This window comes from Typopeltis vanoorti, chromosome 2, assembly GCF_054136105.1.
Source record: "Typopeltis vanoorti isolate ZY-2024b chromosome 2, IOZ_Tvanoo_1.0, whole genome shotgun sequence".
Lineage (NCBI taxonomy): Eukaryota > Metazoa > Arthropoda > Arachnida > Uropygi > Thelyphonidae > Typopeltis > Typopeltis vanoorti.
The window spans coordinates 181895014-181914797 of NC_143550.1; the positions used below are offsets into that span (position 1 = coordinate 181895014).

The 19784-nt window shown below is 35.1% G+C and overlaps 1 protein-coding gene across 1 annotated transcript in view; it reads left to right on the plus strand.

Annotated features, from left to right (window-relative positions):
- LOC150109710 (uncharacterized) overlaps positions 1-19784 on the plus strand; it is a 493008-nt gene that overhangs the window by 202950 nt on the left and 270274 nt on the right. The window contains exons 9-10 of the mRNA XM_090403026.1: positions 9580-9712; positions 19249-19369. Coding sequence (XP_090259152.1) covers positions 9580-9712; positions 19249-19369 — 254 coding nt within the window. The remainder of the gene's footprint in view (positions 1-9579; positions 9713-19248; positions 19370-19784) is intronic.

Sequence of the window (19784 nt, forward strand, 5' to 3'; positions counted from 1 at the left end):
TTTACATTTAAAATCAATAAACAATGAAGTCATTTGGAAGTATGCACATGCAAAATTTCCAATATTAACTGATATTGCTCGAAAAACTCTGTCATGTTTCGGATTGACATACTTGCCAGAATCCGCTTTTTCAAATATGACTGTCATAAAAAATCAATTACGAAACCAAATTACAAATGATCATTTGGATGATTGTCTGCGATTGGCCACTTCTTCATATCAACTTGACTATGAAAATATTGCGAGGTCCAAACAATGCTAAATTTCACATTAACTTTTTTTTTTTTTTTTAATCAACCAGCATTTCCTGTAACTTGTGAGTTTGTAATCAATCTGTTGTTTTTTTCTAACTTTGGTTTTCTGAAATAGAGAAATAAATATTTTATTCCAATATATTTGTTTTCTTTTTTGTTGTATTAAAATAATTAAAAGTGATAAATAAATTTTTAAATACACAAAGTTTTTACTTGTCTATTTTTTTAGTTGTTTATTTTTAGTTGTTTATTTGTGCATAATCAGATATCAGGTTGGGGGAACATGATTTATATAAGAGAGTAGATCGCCGAATAACTTTTTTTATAGATAAGTAGCTCGCGTATTAAAAAAAAGGTTGAACACCACTGATATGGGGCATGCCATTGTAAAAGATAGGTCCTGCCACAGTAAATTACTTCACATTTTATAATAAGGTGACAGTAGAATGCTATACCATCTCACTGCTGAACTTTGCAAAGTCATTTGTAAGAATATCGCATAGAAAACTGTTACATTGGAACAAATGGGAATGGATGGGGTGGGGGTTGACTGATAGACAGATATCAGAGGGTGGTGTACGATGGAGGGAATCAAGGCAAATGAGAGTAGTGTACGGTGGATTGGAATCACTGCAAATGAGAGTGACTAGTGGAGTGTCTCAGGGCTCTGCACTGGGACCACTACTCTTTAATTTGTGTCAATAATGATATAGCAGAAGATTTTAGACAGGATATTGAGTGTTTGCTGATGATGCAAAAGTGGGAAGTCTGTAGTTAATAAAGGTAATGTAGAGATCCTGTAGGGTGATTTAAATGAATTGTCAGTGTGGGCAAAGAATAATGATTGTCAACTTAATGTTGCAAAATGCTACATAGGCAAAGTGGATACTAGATCCAACATTATTTCAAAGCCGGATGAAAGATATCAACTCTGTGCTACCTATGGAAAGTTTTGTAAGTTGACCTGAGAGCTTATGAGAACACAATCTTCGGCATCACCGAGTTGTAGTTGATTTGTTGGAGAGTGGTAAAAAAAAGTGGAAATGGATCCATCTTGATCTCCCCAAAAAAATAATTAACCACTCTACTATAAATCAACCTAGACAAGAAGAAGCCCACAGGACTCCTATACCATATACTAAAGGCATCTCTGACCGTGTGGCAGGAGATGATAACTTGCTATCATCCCCGAAAGACAAGCTCTCACCAATGATACTACCTGACATATATGAAGTACGTCATATACATATCAGAGATATGTATATAAATATACATATCTCTGAACATCAAGGACAATATCCATCTTATCAAACCTCACAAATCTGGCATTGCACAACGTGGAATTGAAAACAATAACCACTGGATCCAATAAAAAAATGCTAAGCTACTACATAGATTCGTATATAAACATGAATGCATATAAAGAAAATGCTGAAGCCTTACTTCATAATCAGAACGATTATTTTACTATTCCAAAAATTTGTGAATTTGTCATCCTCAGTTGTATTAAATAATTTATCATTATTATTATTAAAAGAGACCTCCAGGGAGACAGGGACTCATTGAGGGAGGACACATACTACATGCACCAGCTATCATACTTTATTCTTGAATTCACTCACACTGCTTGCACTCACAACATCCAATGGCAATCCATTCTAATCACGTACCACCCTATGAGAGAAAAATCTAGCCCTCACCCCCTTCTTGGTGGCATTCATTCTCAGCTTCCAATGATGCTCTCTTGTTCTTTACCCACCCTCCATAAATTAAAAAATTCCATCAATTGAAATCCTAATTTCAATTGCCTAATTTCAAGGCTTCTTGAAGTTTGGCTGATGTAATTCAAGCCGCATGAGCATGGTATGTTATAAACTCCAGCATATTTGGAGAAAGGATGGCTATCTTTTGGAGCTCTTAAGAATTGTCTAATCGTTTCTGTGGGTCTAAGGAGTCTAGCAATCTTATTGGAAACTGTCCCTAAGTATGGAATGACGATGGTAGAAATATAACGTACATCATCTTGTTGTCTTTGTCAGGGTTCAGAGAAAAGTATCTTGTGGATGACTCTTCGAGGAAATCCATTCATGGTAAGGTTGGTGGACATCAGGGATAGTTCTTCCTGGAGGTCTTGTTGATCTGTTGTAAGGAGAGAGGCATGGTTCTTCAACATGTGTACAATACTAATAATATAAATGTAATGTGAAATAAATGCTCGTGCGGCTTGAATTGCATCGGCCAAACTTCAAGGAGCCTTGAAATTAGGCAAAAAGAACACATAGGCAACGTCAATAATAATAGAGAAGAAAAATCAGGGTTAGCTTCTCATTTCTCAAGAACGAAACATACCATAGAGTGGGAAAGAAGCACAATTCCTTACATGGAGGAGGAGGACTTCCGCTCTAAAATTTTTAAGGAGGCCACAACAGTTGCCCACTGTGCACAAAACCTTAACAGGAACCAAGGACTAATCTTGTCTGTGATCTGGAAGACCCTTATCAGATCCTTCAACTCGCCAGAACTGAATTATAGTGCCAACTATAGAACGTTCCTAAATATCAACAAGTGATATCATCCACGCTCTATGAATGTATTGTACACGCTCTGTTCTTTGTTTAATATTTTGGAATCGGTTGATTTTAGTTTGTAACAGTTTTTTACTTTTTAGTGCCTTACATCAGTTATGTACCCTGAAGATGCCAACAGACTTAGTTGGTGAAACTAGTTGGTATAACTAGTTTCACCAACTAAGTTATTATGTTTATTATATACACTTGATCAATATAATCCCAATAAAAGTTTTTCCAGAGCTCTTTGATCAAGAAAATTAAACGTTTTTTAACATGAATAGAATCCATGGGGAAACCAAAAGAAAGGTACGCCGTTTTGAATTCCTTAAATGTAAAACAGCCAAACTATTAAATCACCTCACTTTTTTGAAAAGATGTAGAGATAACAAGATTATTCCAGAGTTTCTATTTTTAAAAGAACAATTCCATTCAAGACGAGCGAAACATATTTATTTTAAAACATCTTTGGCACTTCTACGTGAAAGGATACAGCATACCAGATTTCTTTTAAGCCAAATAGATTTAGACTGTTATCAGATTTATGACGATATTTCTAGTACTTTAGATCAAGATATTATGGTCGCATTTGGAGAGAATGGCCACTACTAGCTATGACAAAGCCTTTACAACAAGCAAATGAAACAAATCAAAAAATTTAACGATCTTTATACAAAACGTTTTAAGTCAAAACCTTCTCTACCAGACACAAAGTTATTTTTAATTTATCGGATCATGTATTAACAAAACCAGAGATCGATATACTTAAAAAAGGGTTCAGTTTTGCGAAGGGGTGCTTAAGGGTCAAAGCTGTATAACTGAGAGGAGATCTCCACATAGCCTTTAACGGAATGCGGAGAACCAACCAGGGCTTCTGACCTAATGTCCAATCCTCACCTTCTCATGGTGCACCCTGTTGGGTATCTACTTGGATACTGAACGAATGAGGATGGGCTGGCAATTTGGGATTTAGCCGACAAAATTGTATTCTTATTGGTTAAACCAAAATAAAAAATGATGGTACAACATGACAGAATTTCATGCCGGCTGGGGCATCGCCCGGTTAAACAAGGCCCCCGTTGTTTTCGCCAGGGAACCAGGGCGAACGGCGAAAAGTCAGCTACTAGAAGCAATCTGAAAACAAACCCCAACTCAACATCACCAGAGTTAAAGATATCGGTACTATCAATGTAAGAAGCCTGAATAGCAAAGAAATGGAGCTAGCTGAGGAATTAGATAAGTACCAGATCGACATAATAGAGGTGACTGAAACAGAAAAGACCAAAACCGGTGAGATCTTTCTGAGCAATAAATACAAAATGTTATATTCAGGCAATGACAATCAAGGAAAAGAAGGAGTAGCCATAGTATTCAACACAAAATACGAGGCTAATCTTCTTGAATGGCAGTCAGTCTCAAGTAGAGTAATGTGGGCAAATATGAGAATGGGGAACTGGACAATGAGACTTATTTGTGCCTATTGTCCCACAGAAGGTTCTACTAAGGTAGAAGTGGAGGAGTTTTTTGAGGCTTTAGAAAAAGCAACAGACACAATGAAAAATGAAAAGTTGGTCCTTGTTGGGGATCTAAATAGCAGAGTAGGAAATGATTGTGAGACATACAAAAATGTTTTGGGAAAATTTGGAGAAGAGAGCAAAGCTAATAATAATGGCAAATATCTGTTGGATTTCTGCTCAGGACATGGACTGGTTATTACTAACACCATGTTCTGACATAAAAATGTGCACAAATTCACATGGAGAGAAGATGCTAGGAATAAGAAAAGTCTCATTGACTATGTTATTGTTGATAGTGATGTTTTCTCCCTGGTGCAGGACACCAGAGTGTACAGAGGATTTGAAATTGGAAGTGATCACTATTTAGTCTTGAACAGGATAAAATTGAATTTCATATTGAAAAGAATAACATGTAAGAAAGTTTTAAAGCGAATAAAAGTTGAGCAGCTCTCAGATGTGAACTGTAGACTAAAATACACAAAGATTATTGAAGAAAAAATGAAAGAGTTTGAGAACAGGAATCAAACCTTGGAGATTCAGTGGCAAACTCTGAAGAACACATTGATTGATTCTGCCAGAGAGGCATGTGGTGAGGTTGTCTGTAATGATAAAAAAATCAGAACTCCCTGGTGGACACAGGAAGTTAAAGAGGCAGTGAAGGAAAAGAAGAAAGCATATCAAAAGTTCCTGGCAAATAAGTCAGCTTGTGCTCTTTGAGAATATAGAGACAAATGCAAGAATGCTAAACACTGTGTAAAACTAGCTAAACAAAAGTCATGGGAGAACTTTAACAAGAATATAGAAAATAAATATCAAGAAGGTGGCAAAATATTTTGGAGATTGTTGAAGAAGCTTAAGAATGGAGGAAAGAGTGCTAAAAGGAATTAGAGATGATTAAGGTGACATGAAAACGGGAGAAAAAGATATCCTTGAAGAATGGAGTAATTACTTTGAAAAACTGCTAAATGAAACAAGCAGTGATGACAGCACAGTGGTAAAAAACACTGACCAGGCATGCAGTCAGGAATATATATCCATACTTGAAGCAGAAAAAGCCATAAAAGGCTTGAAATGTGGAAAGGCAGCAGGAGTAGATGATATTTGACCAGAAATGCTGAAGTATGGTGGTATAAGAGTCTTACAGTGGCTGCACTGCATAGTTCAGAAAGCCTGGACAGAGGGACGAATTCCCGATGATTTGAGTATAGCTCTCATAGTACCCATATATAAAAAGGGAAATAAAACTGAATGTGAGAATTACAGAGGTATTTCCCTACTGAGTGTTCCTGGCAAGATCTATGCCAGTATACTTGAGAAACGGTTGAGAAGAATTGTGGAAGAAAAGCTTGGTGAAGAACAAGCTGGATTCAGGCCAAATAGAGGCTGTCAGGATCAGATCTTCACTTTACGACAAATAGTCGAAAAAGCATGGGAATATAATAAAGATCTGTATTTAAGTTTTGTCGATTTGGAAAAGGCATATGACAAGGTGCCAAGAGAGAAGCTATTCAATATGCTGCGGTTATATGGTGTCAATGGGGTATTATATCAAGCAATACTTAGTCTTTATTTGAGTTGTAAGTCAGCTGTTAGAATTGAAGTAAGTACAGGAAGATGGTTTAATGTTAAATCTGGTGTGAGACAAGGATGTACATTATCCCCTCTGTTATTCATTATCTATATGGATCACATTATGAAGGAAAGTGGTATTAAACATGATATCAAAATTGGAGATGTTAATGTCAGCTCTTTGCTTTATGCAGACGATGTTATACTTCTAAATAAATCTGCTACAAGTCTGCAAGATTCTCTGACTAAATTGAATAGCTGTTGTAATAGATATGGTATGAAGGTCAGCAATAAAAAGACAAAGACAATGAAAATAGGCAGAATTATTGAAAATGTCAACTGTGTTGTGAATGGAGAACCTGTGGAACAAGTAAAACATTTCAGCTATTTAGGCACGATTTTTGCTGAAGATGGTAAATTAAATATAGAAATAGACAACAGAATCAGCAAAGGTTGTATGGTGGGAAGTCAATTGAATAAATTCATATGGAATAAGGGAGAAATTAGTCGGAACACTAAATTAGCTGTATACAAGACTGTGTTCAAACCAGTTTTAACTTTTGGATCTGAGAGCTGGGTCAGAAGTAAAACACTTGACCAAAGACTAGAGACCACAGATATGAGAGTCCTGAGAAAGATTATAGGCGTGAACAGATGGCATCAATGGCAATATCATATTAAAAATGAGGATATTAGGAAAGAACTTTGCATTGTCAGCATCCAGGAATGTGTAAGCAGAGCTAATCTCAGGTGGCATGGTCACTTAAACAGAATGGGCGAAGAAAGATTAGCAAAACAAGTGTTCTCTGCCAGGTTTGCAGCAGAACGACCCAGAGGAAGACCAAGATATATGTGGATTGATAAGGTACAAAGTGCCTTAGAAGATAGGAATATAAGATCTGATAATGTTGGAGTCTTGACAAATAACAGACTGATTTGGAGGAAAATTGTAGATAGGAAATTAATAATGATGTAATTTTTTTCATGTAGTACTATCATATCCTGTACACCCCTTGAGGGTAAATGGGAGGAATTTGATGATGATGATGATCAATTTTGCAATAACACCTCATGATGTCCCTAAATGGATATCATTTGTAATATAGAAAAGGCAGTCTCGTCGTTAGCGGAACCCATAGCTAATGATATTAGATTAAAAAGTAGTATCATCCTCTCATCTTCCAGAACTCCTAACAAAAACATCACTACTCTGGATAAAAGAACATCGTACAGTTTGAAGAAAAAGAAAGACATTATCATATTGAAGGCAGGTAAGGGAAATTCAACAGTGATTTTAAACACCAGTGATTACGAAGATAAGATTAACAGCTTATTGCCGGATGCATCAACCTACCGTGTCCTAGTCACAGACCCAACACTAAAGAACCACAATGATACCAACGATTTAATACGTCATATGGAGAACTGGTCTGTAGACTTAAAATGAAGATTGAATTACATGCATCCACTAACACCAAGACTATATGGTGCTCCTAAGGTACACAAAAATGGAATACCACTACGTCCGATTGTGGATGGAATCAATTCACCAACTTATCTGTTATCTAAACACCTGGCAGGCCTCCTCGAACCTCACATCCATAATTCGGACACTTATATACGACATTCGCAACATTTCATTGAGAAACTGAACAACATCTCTATCTCCATTACGGATTTACTTGCCAGCCTGGGTGTTACATCTCTATTCACTAACATCCCTGTGGAGGAAGTCATCAACATTTTAGGAAGTTTGCTCCCACAAGACATTACTTCTCTGTTCCGTCATTGTTTAACATCAAACTTTTTCTTATGGAATAAAACCATATATCAGCAATTGACTGGCCTTGCAATAGGTAGCCCCCCCCTCTCTCCATCTTGTGCTGATCTCTTTATGGAGGCTTTTGAAAGTAAAATCTTAACTCAAACAGACCCTAAACCCGCAGTATGGTGGCGATACGTGGATGATATCTTTATCGTTTGGAACCACACAAAAAAGGACCTGTTCGACTTTCTTAAGAAAATCAACTCTCTACACCACACAATCAAATTCACTCTAGAACTTGAAGAAGATAACCAATTATCATTTCTGGACACTTTAATTAAGAAGCTTCCGAATGGTGGTATCAACCTGTCAGTTCACCGCAAACCTACCAATACAAGACGTTATTTACATTTCACTTCCTCACACCACATTTCTCAGAAACTTAGTATTGCACACATGTTGAAGAACCATGCCTCTCTCCTTACAACAGATCAACAAGACCTCCAGGAAGAACTATCCCTGATATCCACCAACCTTACCATTAATGGATTTCCTCGAAGAGTCGTCCACAAGATACTTTTCTCTGAACCCCGACAAAGACAACAAGATGATGTACGTTATATTTCTACCATTGTCATTCCATACTTAGGGACAGTTTCCAATAAGATTGCTAGACTCCTTAGACCACATAAAATAAGAGTGGCCTTTAAACCCACAGAAATGATTAGACAATTCTTAAGATCTCCAAAAGATAGCCATCCTTTCTCCAAATATGCTGGAGTTTATAACATACCATGCTTGTGCGGCTTGAATTACATCGGCCAAACTTCAAGGAGCCTTGAAATTAGGCAAAAAGAACACATGGGTGACGTCAATAATAACAGAGAAGAAAAATCGTGGTTAGCTTTTCATTTCTCAAGAACGAACTATACCATAGAGTGGGAAAGAAGCACAATTCCTTACATGGAGGAGGACTTCTGCTCCCGAATTTTTAAGGAGGCCACAACAGTTGCCCACTGTACACAAAACCTTAACAGGAACCAAGGACTAATCTTGCCCGTGATCTGGAAGATCCTTATCAGATCTTTCAACTCGCCAGAACTGAATTATAGTGCCAACTATAGAACGTTCCTAAATAACAACAAGTGATATCATCCACGCTCTATGAATGTATTGTACACGCTCTGTTCTTTGTTTAATATTTTGGAATCGGTTGATTTTAGTTTGTAACAGTTTTTTACTTTTTAGTGCTTTACATCAGTTATGTATCCTGAAGATGCCAACAGACTTATTTGGTGAAACTAGTTGGTATAACTTAGCTGTTTATTATATACACTTGATCAATATAATCCCAATAAAAGTTTTTCCAGAGCTTTTTGATCAAGAAAATTAAACGTTTTATAACATGGTTCTGTTAAACTTCACTAGATTTGAGGAACTTGAATCTTAGGCAGCCTGCCCAACAATTAAGGCTTGCCAACAAATCCATAGAGCCCCCCCCCAGAGAACTTTAAGCTTAAAATAGTTTAATTTTGTCCACTTACTGTTGTGTTGTATTTATTTGTGTGTTATTACAATTTTAATATTATATTGCTGAATATTTCTGTGTACTGTATTTATTCCATTAAATTTAATTACGAGTAAACCAGCATTTCCCATTTGAAGTCATGACCTTTGACCATTATCACAAGCACTTAAATATAGATATTTTTTTCTGAGATATCAGTGGAATATCACTATTACTCTTTTATGAATTATTATTTGAGAAGATCGCTGAGATATCTCTAAAGATGTGGTAAAGTAGTTTAGAAAATCAGAACAGAACTCTGGCTATCAGACCAAAACCAGATATCTGTTTTTCTTTCCTGACCTTATGCATTGTTATATTTTATTATTTTTATAAATAGGTGTTTAGTACTTATTCGGTAGAAGATTACGATCGACGTAATGATGAAGTTGATCCTATGTCTGCTTCTGCTGAATATGAACTTGAAAAACGAATTGAAAAAATGGATGTGTTCCCTGTAGAACTTACAAAAGGTAGTGCATTTTTTTATTTTAATTTTTTTGTTATTAAACATTTTAATAAAATAAAAATTATTTTACATAAAAAATACTATGTGTGAAACAGGAAATATTAATTAATTATTCATTAATTATGATAGAATGGAAGGTTGCAGAAGGTTAAAAATTGTTTCCCTATGACCAAATAATTTGTACAACAATCCATGCTTAGAATCCATCTTGTTTCCCAAAATTTCCCTTCACATGAATTTTTATAAATGCTCAGTTATATTCTAATATTTATATTTTAATACTTTGTTAGTTACTTAGTAAAAGTTCTAAATTAATAAATATTGTTGTACAATATTGTCTTTTAATTATAGTTTTTGTATTCAAAATATATAGATAAGTTGCTTTAACTTACTCTTCTCTGATGATGAACTCGTAATAAATGAAAGATGATATGAAGTGATGTAGAATATGTTATATGCAAAAGAGAAGATGATTATATTTGAATATCACATCTACTTTTGCTACACAAAATGTAATGGTAGCCTAGAAGCTGTTCTGACCAGGCATTAAGATTCTGCTGCATTATTGGTCATCTAAATCATAAAAATAGAGATGGTCGAAGTGAACATCTGAAAATTGGATCATCTGACAAAAAAAAAAAAAAAAAAAAAGCAGGGGGAGAAATGTAGCAAAAAGATTTCTTTGTTAAGAAGAAAACATATTTTCAATCTCATGTGAAGAAATAAATTTGCCATAAGTGCAACAAGAAATAAAGTACTTTTCATTAAAAAAAAATCAGTGATCAAACACTTGAATCTGGAAAGCAGACATTTTTAATGAGCTTTTGGAATATGCCTTCTGAATATTATTTTTTGATCAAAACGTAAAATCCAAGCCTTACCTCCTATTCCCCCCCCCCCAGTTCCAATCATCCAATATGTGGGTTTTTTGCTGATTATGAAAAGAATAAAAACAGAAAAATCAGGTAGTGCAATTTGCATTCCTTTTTTTTTCAAAGAGAAGTTATGAAGCCAGTCAGTGAAAGCCTTTCAAAAGTTCACAAGCTAAAGCAGGATGAGGTGGGCACTCAAAACATCAACTCTAGAGGAACACACTCATCATATCCACCTACAGTGTTTGCTCATACCTGCTTGAAATTTGGAAAATTTTATAAAGTTTGTACTGAAGCAAAGTCAGCTAACCTTGATGCAGTCTGCATGCAAAAACACAGGTAGAGAACAGATTTTGAATGGCATGAAGTCATATCAAATTGCAAAAAATGGCCTGTCATCTGTAAATCAACAGACAAATCTAGTAATAGAGGAATCGAAATCGTACTCAACAAAAGGATCTATATTCACATCTCATCTATCTTCAAAGTCTCTGAGAAATTAATGGTCATAACTTTATAAACTCAAACCCAAAAACAACAATAACATGTTGTTGTTGCAACAATTAAACGTGAAGAATGTTTTCTACAATAAACTCTTAGTATCTGAGATACAATACTATCTCAGCACACAATTTCCAAATCATAGATGGAATTTTAATGCAAACACGATTAGATGTTTTAGGAATCACAAAAAATATAGAACCGTTTATGTACCACAATACAACAATTGAAAACGGATGTCTTCTAGCTGAACTATGCAACACTCATAACCTTTTCAATCTATGGAGCAAATTTCCATACAATCCTGTAAAAAATTGGACCTGAGGATTTCCAAATGAAACAAGATCACAAATTGTTCATATTTTAATTAATGGAAAGAGGGTGAGGTAAGCTCAAAATTGTAGAGCTTGTAACAGTGTAGAACTGAACTGAACTTGGTGTTGGTAACGTAGATCTTAGAGAAATTGGTAAGAACTTGCATATGGAAATGGGTAGACAAACATGCTATACTCCATAAGGAACAGCATTAATTTATTAAAGAAAGGTCATTCAGGCAATGACAATCAAGGAAAAGAAGGGGGTAACCATAGCATTCAACACTAAATATGATCTTCTTTGAATGGCAGACGATCTCAAGTAGAGTGATTTGTGCAAATATCATAATGGGGAACTGGACAATGAGACTTATTTGTGCCTATGGTCCCACAGAAGGCTCTACTAAGATAGAAGTGGAGAAATTTTTTGAACCTCTAGAGAAAGCTACTGACACAATGAAAAAGGAAAAGTTGGTTCTTGTTGGGGATCTAAATAGCAGAGTAGGAAGTGATTGTCAGACATATAAAAATATTTTGGGAAAATTTGGAGAAAAGAGCAAAGCTAATAATAATGGCAAATACCTGTTGGATATCTGCTCAGGACATGGACTGGTTATTACTAACACCATGTTCCAACATAAAAATGTGCACATTTTTATGTTGGAACATGGTGTTATTCCTTGGCAAGGTCTTATTCCTTGGAACATGGTCTTATTCCTTGCCTCTTCTCTCTATGTGAAAATTCACATAGAGAGAAGAGGCAAGGAATAAGAAAAGGCTCATTGACTATGTTAGTGATGTTTTCTCCCTGGTGCAGGACACCAGAGTTTACAGAGGACTTGAAATTGGAAGCGATCACTATTTAGTATTGAGCAGGATAAAATTGAATTTCATATTAAAAAGAATAACATGTAAGAAAGTTTTAAAGCACATAAAAGTTGAGCAGCTCTCAGATGTGAACTGTAGATTAAAATACACAAAGATTATTGAAGAAAAAAGAAAAAATTTGAGAACAATAACCAAACCTTGGAGATTCAATAGCAAACCTTGAAGAAAACCCTGATTGATCAGCCAGAGAGGCATGTGGTGAGGTTGTCTGCAAGGATAGAAAAATCAGAACTCCATGGTGGACACAGGAAGTTAAAGAGGCACTGAAGGAAAAGAAGAAAGCAGATCAGAAGTTCCTGGAAAATAAGTCAGCTTGTGCTCTTAGAGAATACAGAGACAAATGTAAGAAAGCTAAACACTGTGTGAAATTAGCTAAACAAAGTCAAGGGAAGACTTTGGCAAGAATATAGAAAATAAATATCAAGAAGGTGGTAAGATATTCTGGAGGTTGTCGAAGAAGCTTTTCCTGGAGGAAAGAGTGCTGTAAAAGGAGTTAGAGATGATAAAGGTGACATGAAAAAGGAAGAAAAAGATACCCTTGAAGTAGGGAGTAATTACTTCGAAAAATTGCTAAATGAAACAAGCAGTGATAGCACAGTGGTAAAAAACAATCAACAGGCATACAGTCAGGAATATATCGATTCTTGAAGTTGAAAAAGCCATCAAAGGCTTGAAATGTGGAAATGCAGCAGGAGTAGATGGTATTCGACCAGAAATGCTGAAGTATGGTGGTATAAAAGTCTTACAGTGGCTGCACTGCATAATACAGAAGGCCTGAACAGAGAGGTGAATTCCTGATGATTGGAGTAGAGCTCTAATAGTACCCATATATAAAAAGGGATAAAACTGAATGTGAGAATTACAGAGGTATTTCTCTACTGAATGTTCCTGGTAAAATCTATGCAAGTATACTTGAGAAACAGTTGAGAAGGATTGTGGAAGATAAACTTGGTGAAGAACAAGCTGGATTCACGTCAGATAGAGGTTGTTAGGATCAGATCTTCACTTTACGACAAATAGTTAAGAAAGCATGGGAATATAACAAAGATCTGTATTTAAGTTTTGTCGATCTGGATAAGGCATACGACAAGGTGCCAAGAGAGAAGCTATTCAATACGCTACAGTTATATGGTGTCAATGGGGCATTATATCAAGCAATACTTTGTCTTTATTTGAGTTTTAAGTCAGCAGTTAGAATTGAAGGAAGTACAGGAAGATTTAATGTTAAATCTGGTGTGAGGTTTAATGTTAAATCTGGTGTGAGACAAGGATGTACATTATCCCCTATTTATTATCTATATGAATCATATTATGAAGGAAAGTGGTATTAAACATGATATCAGAATTGGAGATGTTAATGTCAGCTCTTTGCTTTATGCGGACGATGTTATACTTCTAAATAAATCCGTTACAAGTTTACGAGATTCCCTGACTAAATTGAATAATTGTTGTAATAGATATGGTATGAAGGTCAGGAATAAAAAGACGAAGGCAATGAAAATAGGTAGAATTGTTGAAAATGTCAACTGTGTTTTGAATAGAGAACCTTAGGAACAAGTAAAACATTTCAGCTACTTATTCACGATTTTTAGGAAGATGGTAAATTAAATATGGAAATAGACGACAGAATCAACAAAGCTAGTATGGTAGGAAGTCAGTTGAATAAATTCATATGGAATAAGAGAGAAATTAGTTGGAACACTAAATTAGCTGTATACACAGACAGTGTTCATATCAGTTTTAATTTATGGATCTGAGAGCTGGGTCGGAAGTAAAACACTCGACCATAGACTAGAAACCGCAGATATGAGAGTTCTGAGAAAGATTAGAGGTGTGAACAGATGGCATCAATGGCAATGTCATATTAAAAAGAGGGTGTTAGGAAAGAACTTGACATTGTCAGCATCCAGGAATGCATTAGCAGAGCTAATCTCAGGTGGTATGGTCACTTAAACAGAATGGGCGAGGAAAGATTAGCAAAACAAGTGTTCTCTGCCACGTTGGCAGGAAAACGACCCAGAGGAAGTCCAAGATATAGGTGGATTGATACGGTACAAAGTGCCCTAGACGATAGAAATATAAGATCTGATAATGTTGGAGTCTTGACAAGTAACAGGCAGATTTGGAGGAAAATTGTAGATAGGAAGTTATTAATAATGTAAATTTTTCATGCAGTACTATCATATCCTGTACACCCCATGACGGTTCATTTCTGGAATTTGATGATGTCATGTTTTAGCAATTGGCTCATATTTTATAACAGTGTTATGGCCGAGTTGGATAAAGGGAATCGATACATTATGATAATGTTGGAGTTGTGTAAGACATTTGATAGAGAGTACCATATGAAAGGCTATTGCATAAACTGAAAAATATGGGATCGGAATATAAACTCTTGACTTGGATCAGGGGATGGTTGACAGACAGATATCAAAAAGTGGTATACAGTGGGTGTGAATCTGCCAGATTTAAGGTCACCAGTGGTGTAACTCAGGGTTCAGTCCTTGGACCATTATTGTTCAATCTCTACATTAATGACATCAGGCACGGACTAACAGGAGATGCAATTGATTTTGAATATGCTGGAATGAATTGAAATTGAAATGATTTGAATATGCTGGAAATTTTGACAAATGAAAATGGCTGTCAGTTTAATGTTAGTAAGTATAAAGTTAGGCACCTTGGCGTGATGAGATTTCCAGCAGCATATTATGTTAGCGGGGTTATGCTACAAGAAATAAACTCAGAAGATTATCGCAATATTGAAGCAAGCCTTGACATCTAAGAATAAGGAAGTCATTTTACCCCTTTATAAGGCTTTAATAAGACCACACCTGGATTATTTTGTACAGATTTGGTGTCCTGGATTATAAGGGGATAAAGAAGCTGTGGAAAGGATGCAAAGAAGAGATACCAAGATTATATCTGCATTATGGTATTTAGACTATGAGGACAGATTGAAAGTATGTGGATTACAGACTGGTTAACAGGAGAAAGAGGAGTGATATTGATAGAGCAGTGCTTCCCAAATTTCGGGATGTCAAGGCCTCCTTTGCAAAAATTAAAATATTTCACGCCCCCCCCCCCCCCTTGAAAAACAATCGTAATAGAGAGATATATTATTATAATATTTATTGTATTTATATTCAATACAAAACATGCACAGCGAATATTGCAAAAATCAAATGCATATATTATATTTTTTGCCTCTTACCGTTTGGTTATGAAGACGATGCGGGCTGTTCTGATTGTTCGCGAGAATTTTTTTTTATTTTTTATCAGCCACTCATCTCAGGGTTACATTTTTTAACGTAGAATAGATCAAATAATATCACCACTTCCCGATACTGCCACACCACAGACTGATAACATGAAATTAGTGAATATTACCTGAATAAGGGAATCCCTGGACCAGGAACATTTTTCTCTTTTGTGACCTTTCTCCCTTAAGGTAATTAAGCCTAACGTGAAACAGACAGCAAAGGTGGGTTATTAAAATGTGCATGTAATTGGTGCGGTATTAACAAAAGATCGCGCAACCGAAAGATAAAAGCATAGCTGACAATTGAGTTGAAATGCTAACTCTCTTCAACCGGATTTCATATGTGAAACGGTCATAACATTCATTATATATATATACTACTTAGTTTTAACACTTTTGTAAATTTTAACACGTTCGGTTGAATTTTATTGCTGACTTGGGAAATCGAACTCACACACACATCTAATTAATAACAATAGTTTTTAGTTAAATACTGTGTTTGCCCATGCAACATATGGTTTTGTTTCAGTCTATACAGCATAGTTTCTGTATGAGGGGACATGTGATTCATTAATTAGTGTTTTTATCCCAGTTGTCTCTAATTGCACTATTTGTTGAGAAATATATTACATGGACTCCTCATACCTTATTCACTGGCATAATAAAAGTACTTGTTTTTATTGCCTCTGCAGTATAGTGGCTGTTAGGGAGGGCATGTTGTTTACCACTACAAGCAAGTTACTATCTCCCCACATGAACTTGTTTAAGCTTTTTTTCATGTGTGAAGTATATGCGAAACTTTTATTGGTAACAGAAAACTAGCTCGGATGACAGTGATAATATAAAACGAGTTTTGATATGTATATAAAGTCAATATCAACATTCCCTGATTATGAAAGGGACAGGAAGATTTGGAGCTTCCCTGGAGAGCATTCAAAGTAAATACAATTAACAACTGCTTTGAAATGAAACATATCAATAAGCAATATTTACTAATATTCATTAAGCGCCGAAATACGCAGGAAGCAAAGTTTGTGAACCAACACCAACGTGTGAATTTTTCCATTAAAATATAAAAAATAACAAAAAAGAAATAATAAAAGTTAAATGCGTTTCTTTTAAAATAAAAAAAAAATGTACTTAGTCTTAAAACATTTTAAATTTGTTTTCATTATTTCACAGCCCCCCCTTCAACAAAACTTACAGCCCCCAAGGGGGCCGCGGCCCACAGTTTGGGAAGCGCCGTGATAGAGGACTATAAACTTTTGAATGGGTGTTATATCCTCTGATAAGATTTTTTGTTATAATCAAGGTGGGGAGAGAACACAAGAGGGCATCCATGTAAGTTTGTTTGCAATCAAGAAAGTGATAAATGCTAGTTTTTCACTCACAAGGCAGTGAGTAAGTGGAATAATTTGCCTTTAAGGGTAGTGAATGCATCTAGTATGAATGAATTTAAGGGAAAGTATGATAGCTGGTTTGGGTGATTTTTTTTTTTTTTTAGCCTCACTTGATGAATTCTTGACCCCCTTGAGATCTCAGATTATAATATAGTAATAATAATAATATAACAAGGATTTGTATTTTAGTTTCATATATCTGAAAAGGCATATAACAAGCTAACAAGAGCAAAGCTCTTCAAAACACTACAGTTATGTGATATGAATGGGATATTATATCGAGCAACACGTCTCTATTTAAGGTGTAAGTCAGCAGTTAGAATTAATATAGGAAGACAAGGGTGCACATTATCTCCACTGTTATTCATCATCTATACAGATCGCATTATGAAAGAAAGTGGTATCAAATCTGATATAAATTTGGCAACGTTAATCTTAGCTCTTTATTTTGTGCAGATGATGTACTTCTAAATAAATTCAGTTCAAGCCCACAGGATTTCTTGGCTAATTGAATAACTGTTGTTATAAATTTGGTGTGAAAATCAGCAATAAAAGGACAAAGGCAATGAAAATAGGCTGAAACATTGAAAATATCAACTGTATTCTGAATGGTGAAGAAGGTGAAGAATCTGTAGAACAAGTAAAACATTTCAGCTATTTAGGCACAATTTTTATAGAAGTTGGAAAATTAATATGGATATAGGTAACAGAGTTAGTAAATCTTGGTATGGTAGGAAGTTAGCTGAGTAAATTAGTCAAAACACTGAATTAGCTGAATACAAGACGGTTTCAAACTAATTTTAACTTATGGATCTGAGAACTGGGTTAGAAGTAAAATGCTTGATGAAAGACTGGAAACCACAGATAAGAGTTCTGGTTGGCATCAATCAGTATCATGTTACAAATGAGGTTATTAGGAAAGACGTTGCCATTATTAGCATTCATAACTAATCTCAGGAGGTTTGGACACTTTAACAGAATAAAGATTAGTAAAACAAGTGTTCTTTTCCAAGTTGGCAGGTAAAAGACTCAGAAGAGTAGTATCAATCCATATATTAATTGATACATTAGAAGGCAGAAATATAAGATTTGTAATTTTGGAGTCTTGAACAGATAACAGATTAATTTGAAGTAAAATTTGATTGGAAATTAGTAATGATGTAATTTTTTCATGTATGTACCCCCTTCCCCTGAGGGTACATATCAGGAATTTGGTGTTGATTGATTTATTGCTTATTGAGTGAATTCTTTCCTGAAAACTAGAAAAGGAGATACATTTTATTTTTTACTATATTCACAAGGAAGAAAAGAAAAAAAAAACTACTTAACCTCCAGAAACATCAGTTTCTCATTTTTTCTGAGCACAACCATAAATAATAAAGGGGAATAATTAAATAAAGCATCCTAAAATTAATATATGGCCTATAGTATCCAGGCTGAAGCTTTTCTGATTGCTGAGTGAGGAAAGATCCAATTATAATGAACTGTATTATTTTCTACATGTATATTTTGGCTTAAAATACCATTCACAGTTGTGATGAGACAGTACCTTACCTGCCACTTTCTCATTTGAGAAATTTGCAACACACAGAGTGTTATGAATTTTGGAGTACCTAATGCATCCCTAAAATATAATCTCTAAACCATCATTCATCAATATTGCAACAGTGTACTTCATTTTGATGATGCAAAACTCCATCCTAATTTATTTCTCACAAGGCACTCCTTCCTGCTAATTTGAGAATATCCAAATCTCCAAACAAAACAACACTTCTTCTTGGGATGACCTTGACCTGCAGTCTTCTTTCTTTGAATAAACATATTACTGCTATTGTCTCTTCACCATTTGTTTTTCTTTTTTGCTACAAGTTCTTAACAACTGCTAATTCTATGCACATCACAAATTCATCTGACTGTTGAATACTCTTCTCAAATTTGGGATGGTATCCAGGTGTTTAGCTCCCTAAAAATTCTTGACTCATTACTGGAGAGAAAGATCATTTAGTTCCATGATTGTCTTTCACATTGTGATTCACTTTGCTGTCTTTCACATACTTCATTGGCTCTTAACTGCATTTTCTACACATGATTCTGTGTTGTCATAGAACTGGAAATTTCCTTGTTCTCATCAAGTCATTCCTTCACAGTTCAACTGTTACAGCACTTATATATGTATTGAATTAATGACTGGTTAATTTTTTTAAATTAGAAAATAATTTATAACTAATAAATATACCATTCAGCATTGATTTATTTTATTTTTATTTATTATTATTACTACTATTATTATTATTTTTTTTCAGGTCCTGAAGGACTTGGACTCAGCATTATAGGAATGGGTGTTGGTGCAGATGCAGGATTGGAAAAGTTGGGAATATTTGTGAAAACTGTTACTGAAGGAGGAGCAGCTTTCAGAGATGATAGGTAAATATACTGAAAGTTTTTTTTGCTTGGTTATAAATTAAATTAAAGATGTCAAGAAATTTATATTCTAATTTAATCCTTTATCCAAGTAAGCAAACAAAGTTTGCACATGAAGTATCTTCACAACTGGGCCACTTGTATAGAGGCTACTGGCTGCACATTAATTGCCTTAGTATCCCATAATGCAAAGGACACATCCTTTCAGGTGTGTATAATGCTATGTATTATGAGATGAGCCACTACCAAGACTGGTTTTTACCTTTATTGAGGTCTCATTAGTAGGAGACATACCCAGAAGAGATATGTCTTAGTGAATGCAGAAGTCATATATTTCCCATAGGATGTGTGCTTTGCATTATGGGATACTGAGGCAATTAATGTGAAGTCATTAGCCTCTGTATGTAAGTAGCCTAGT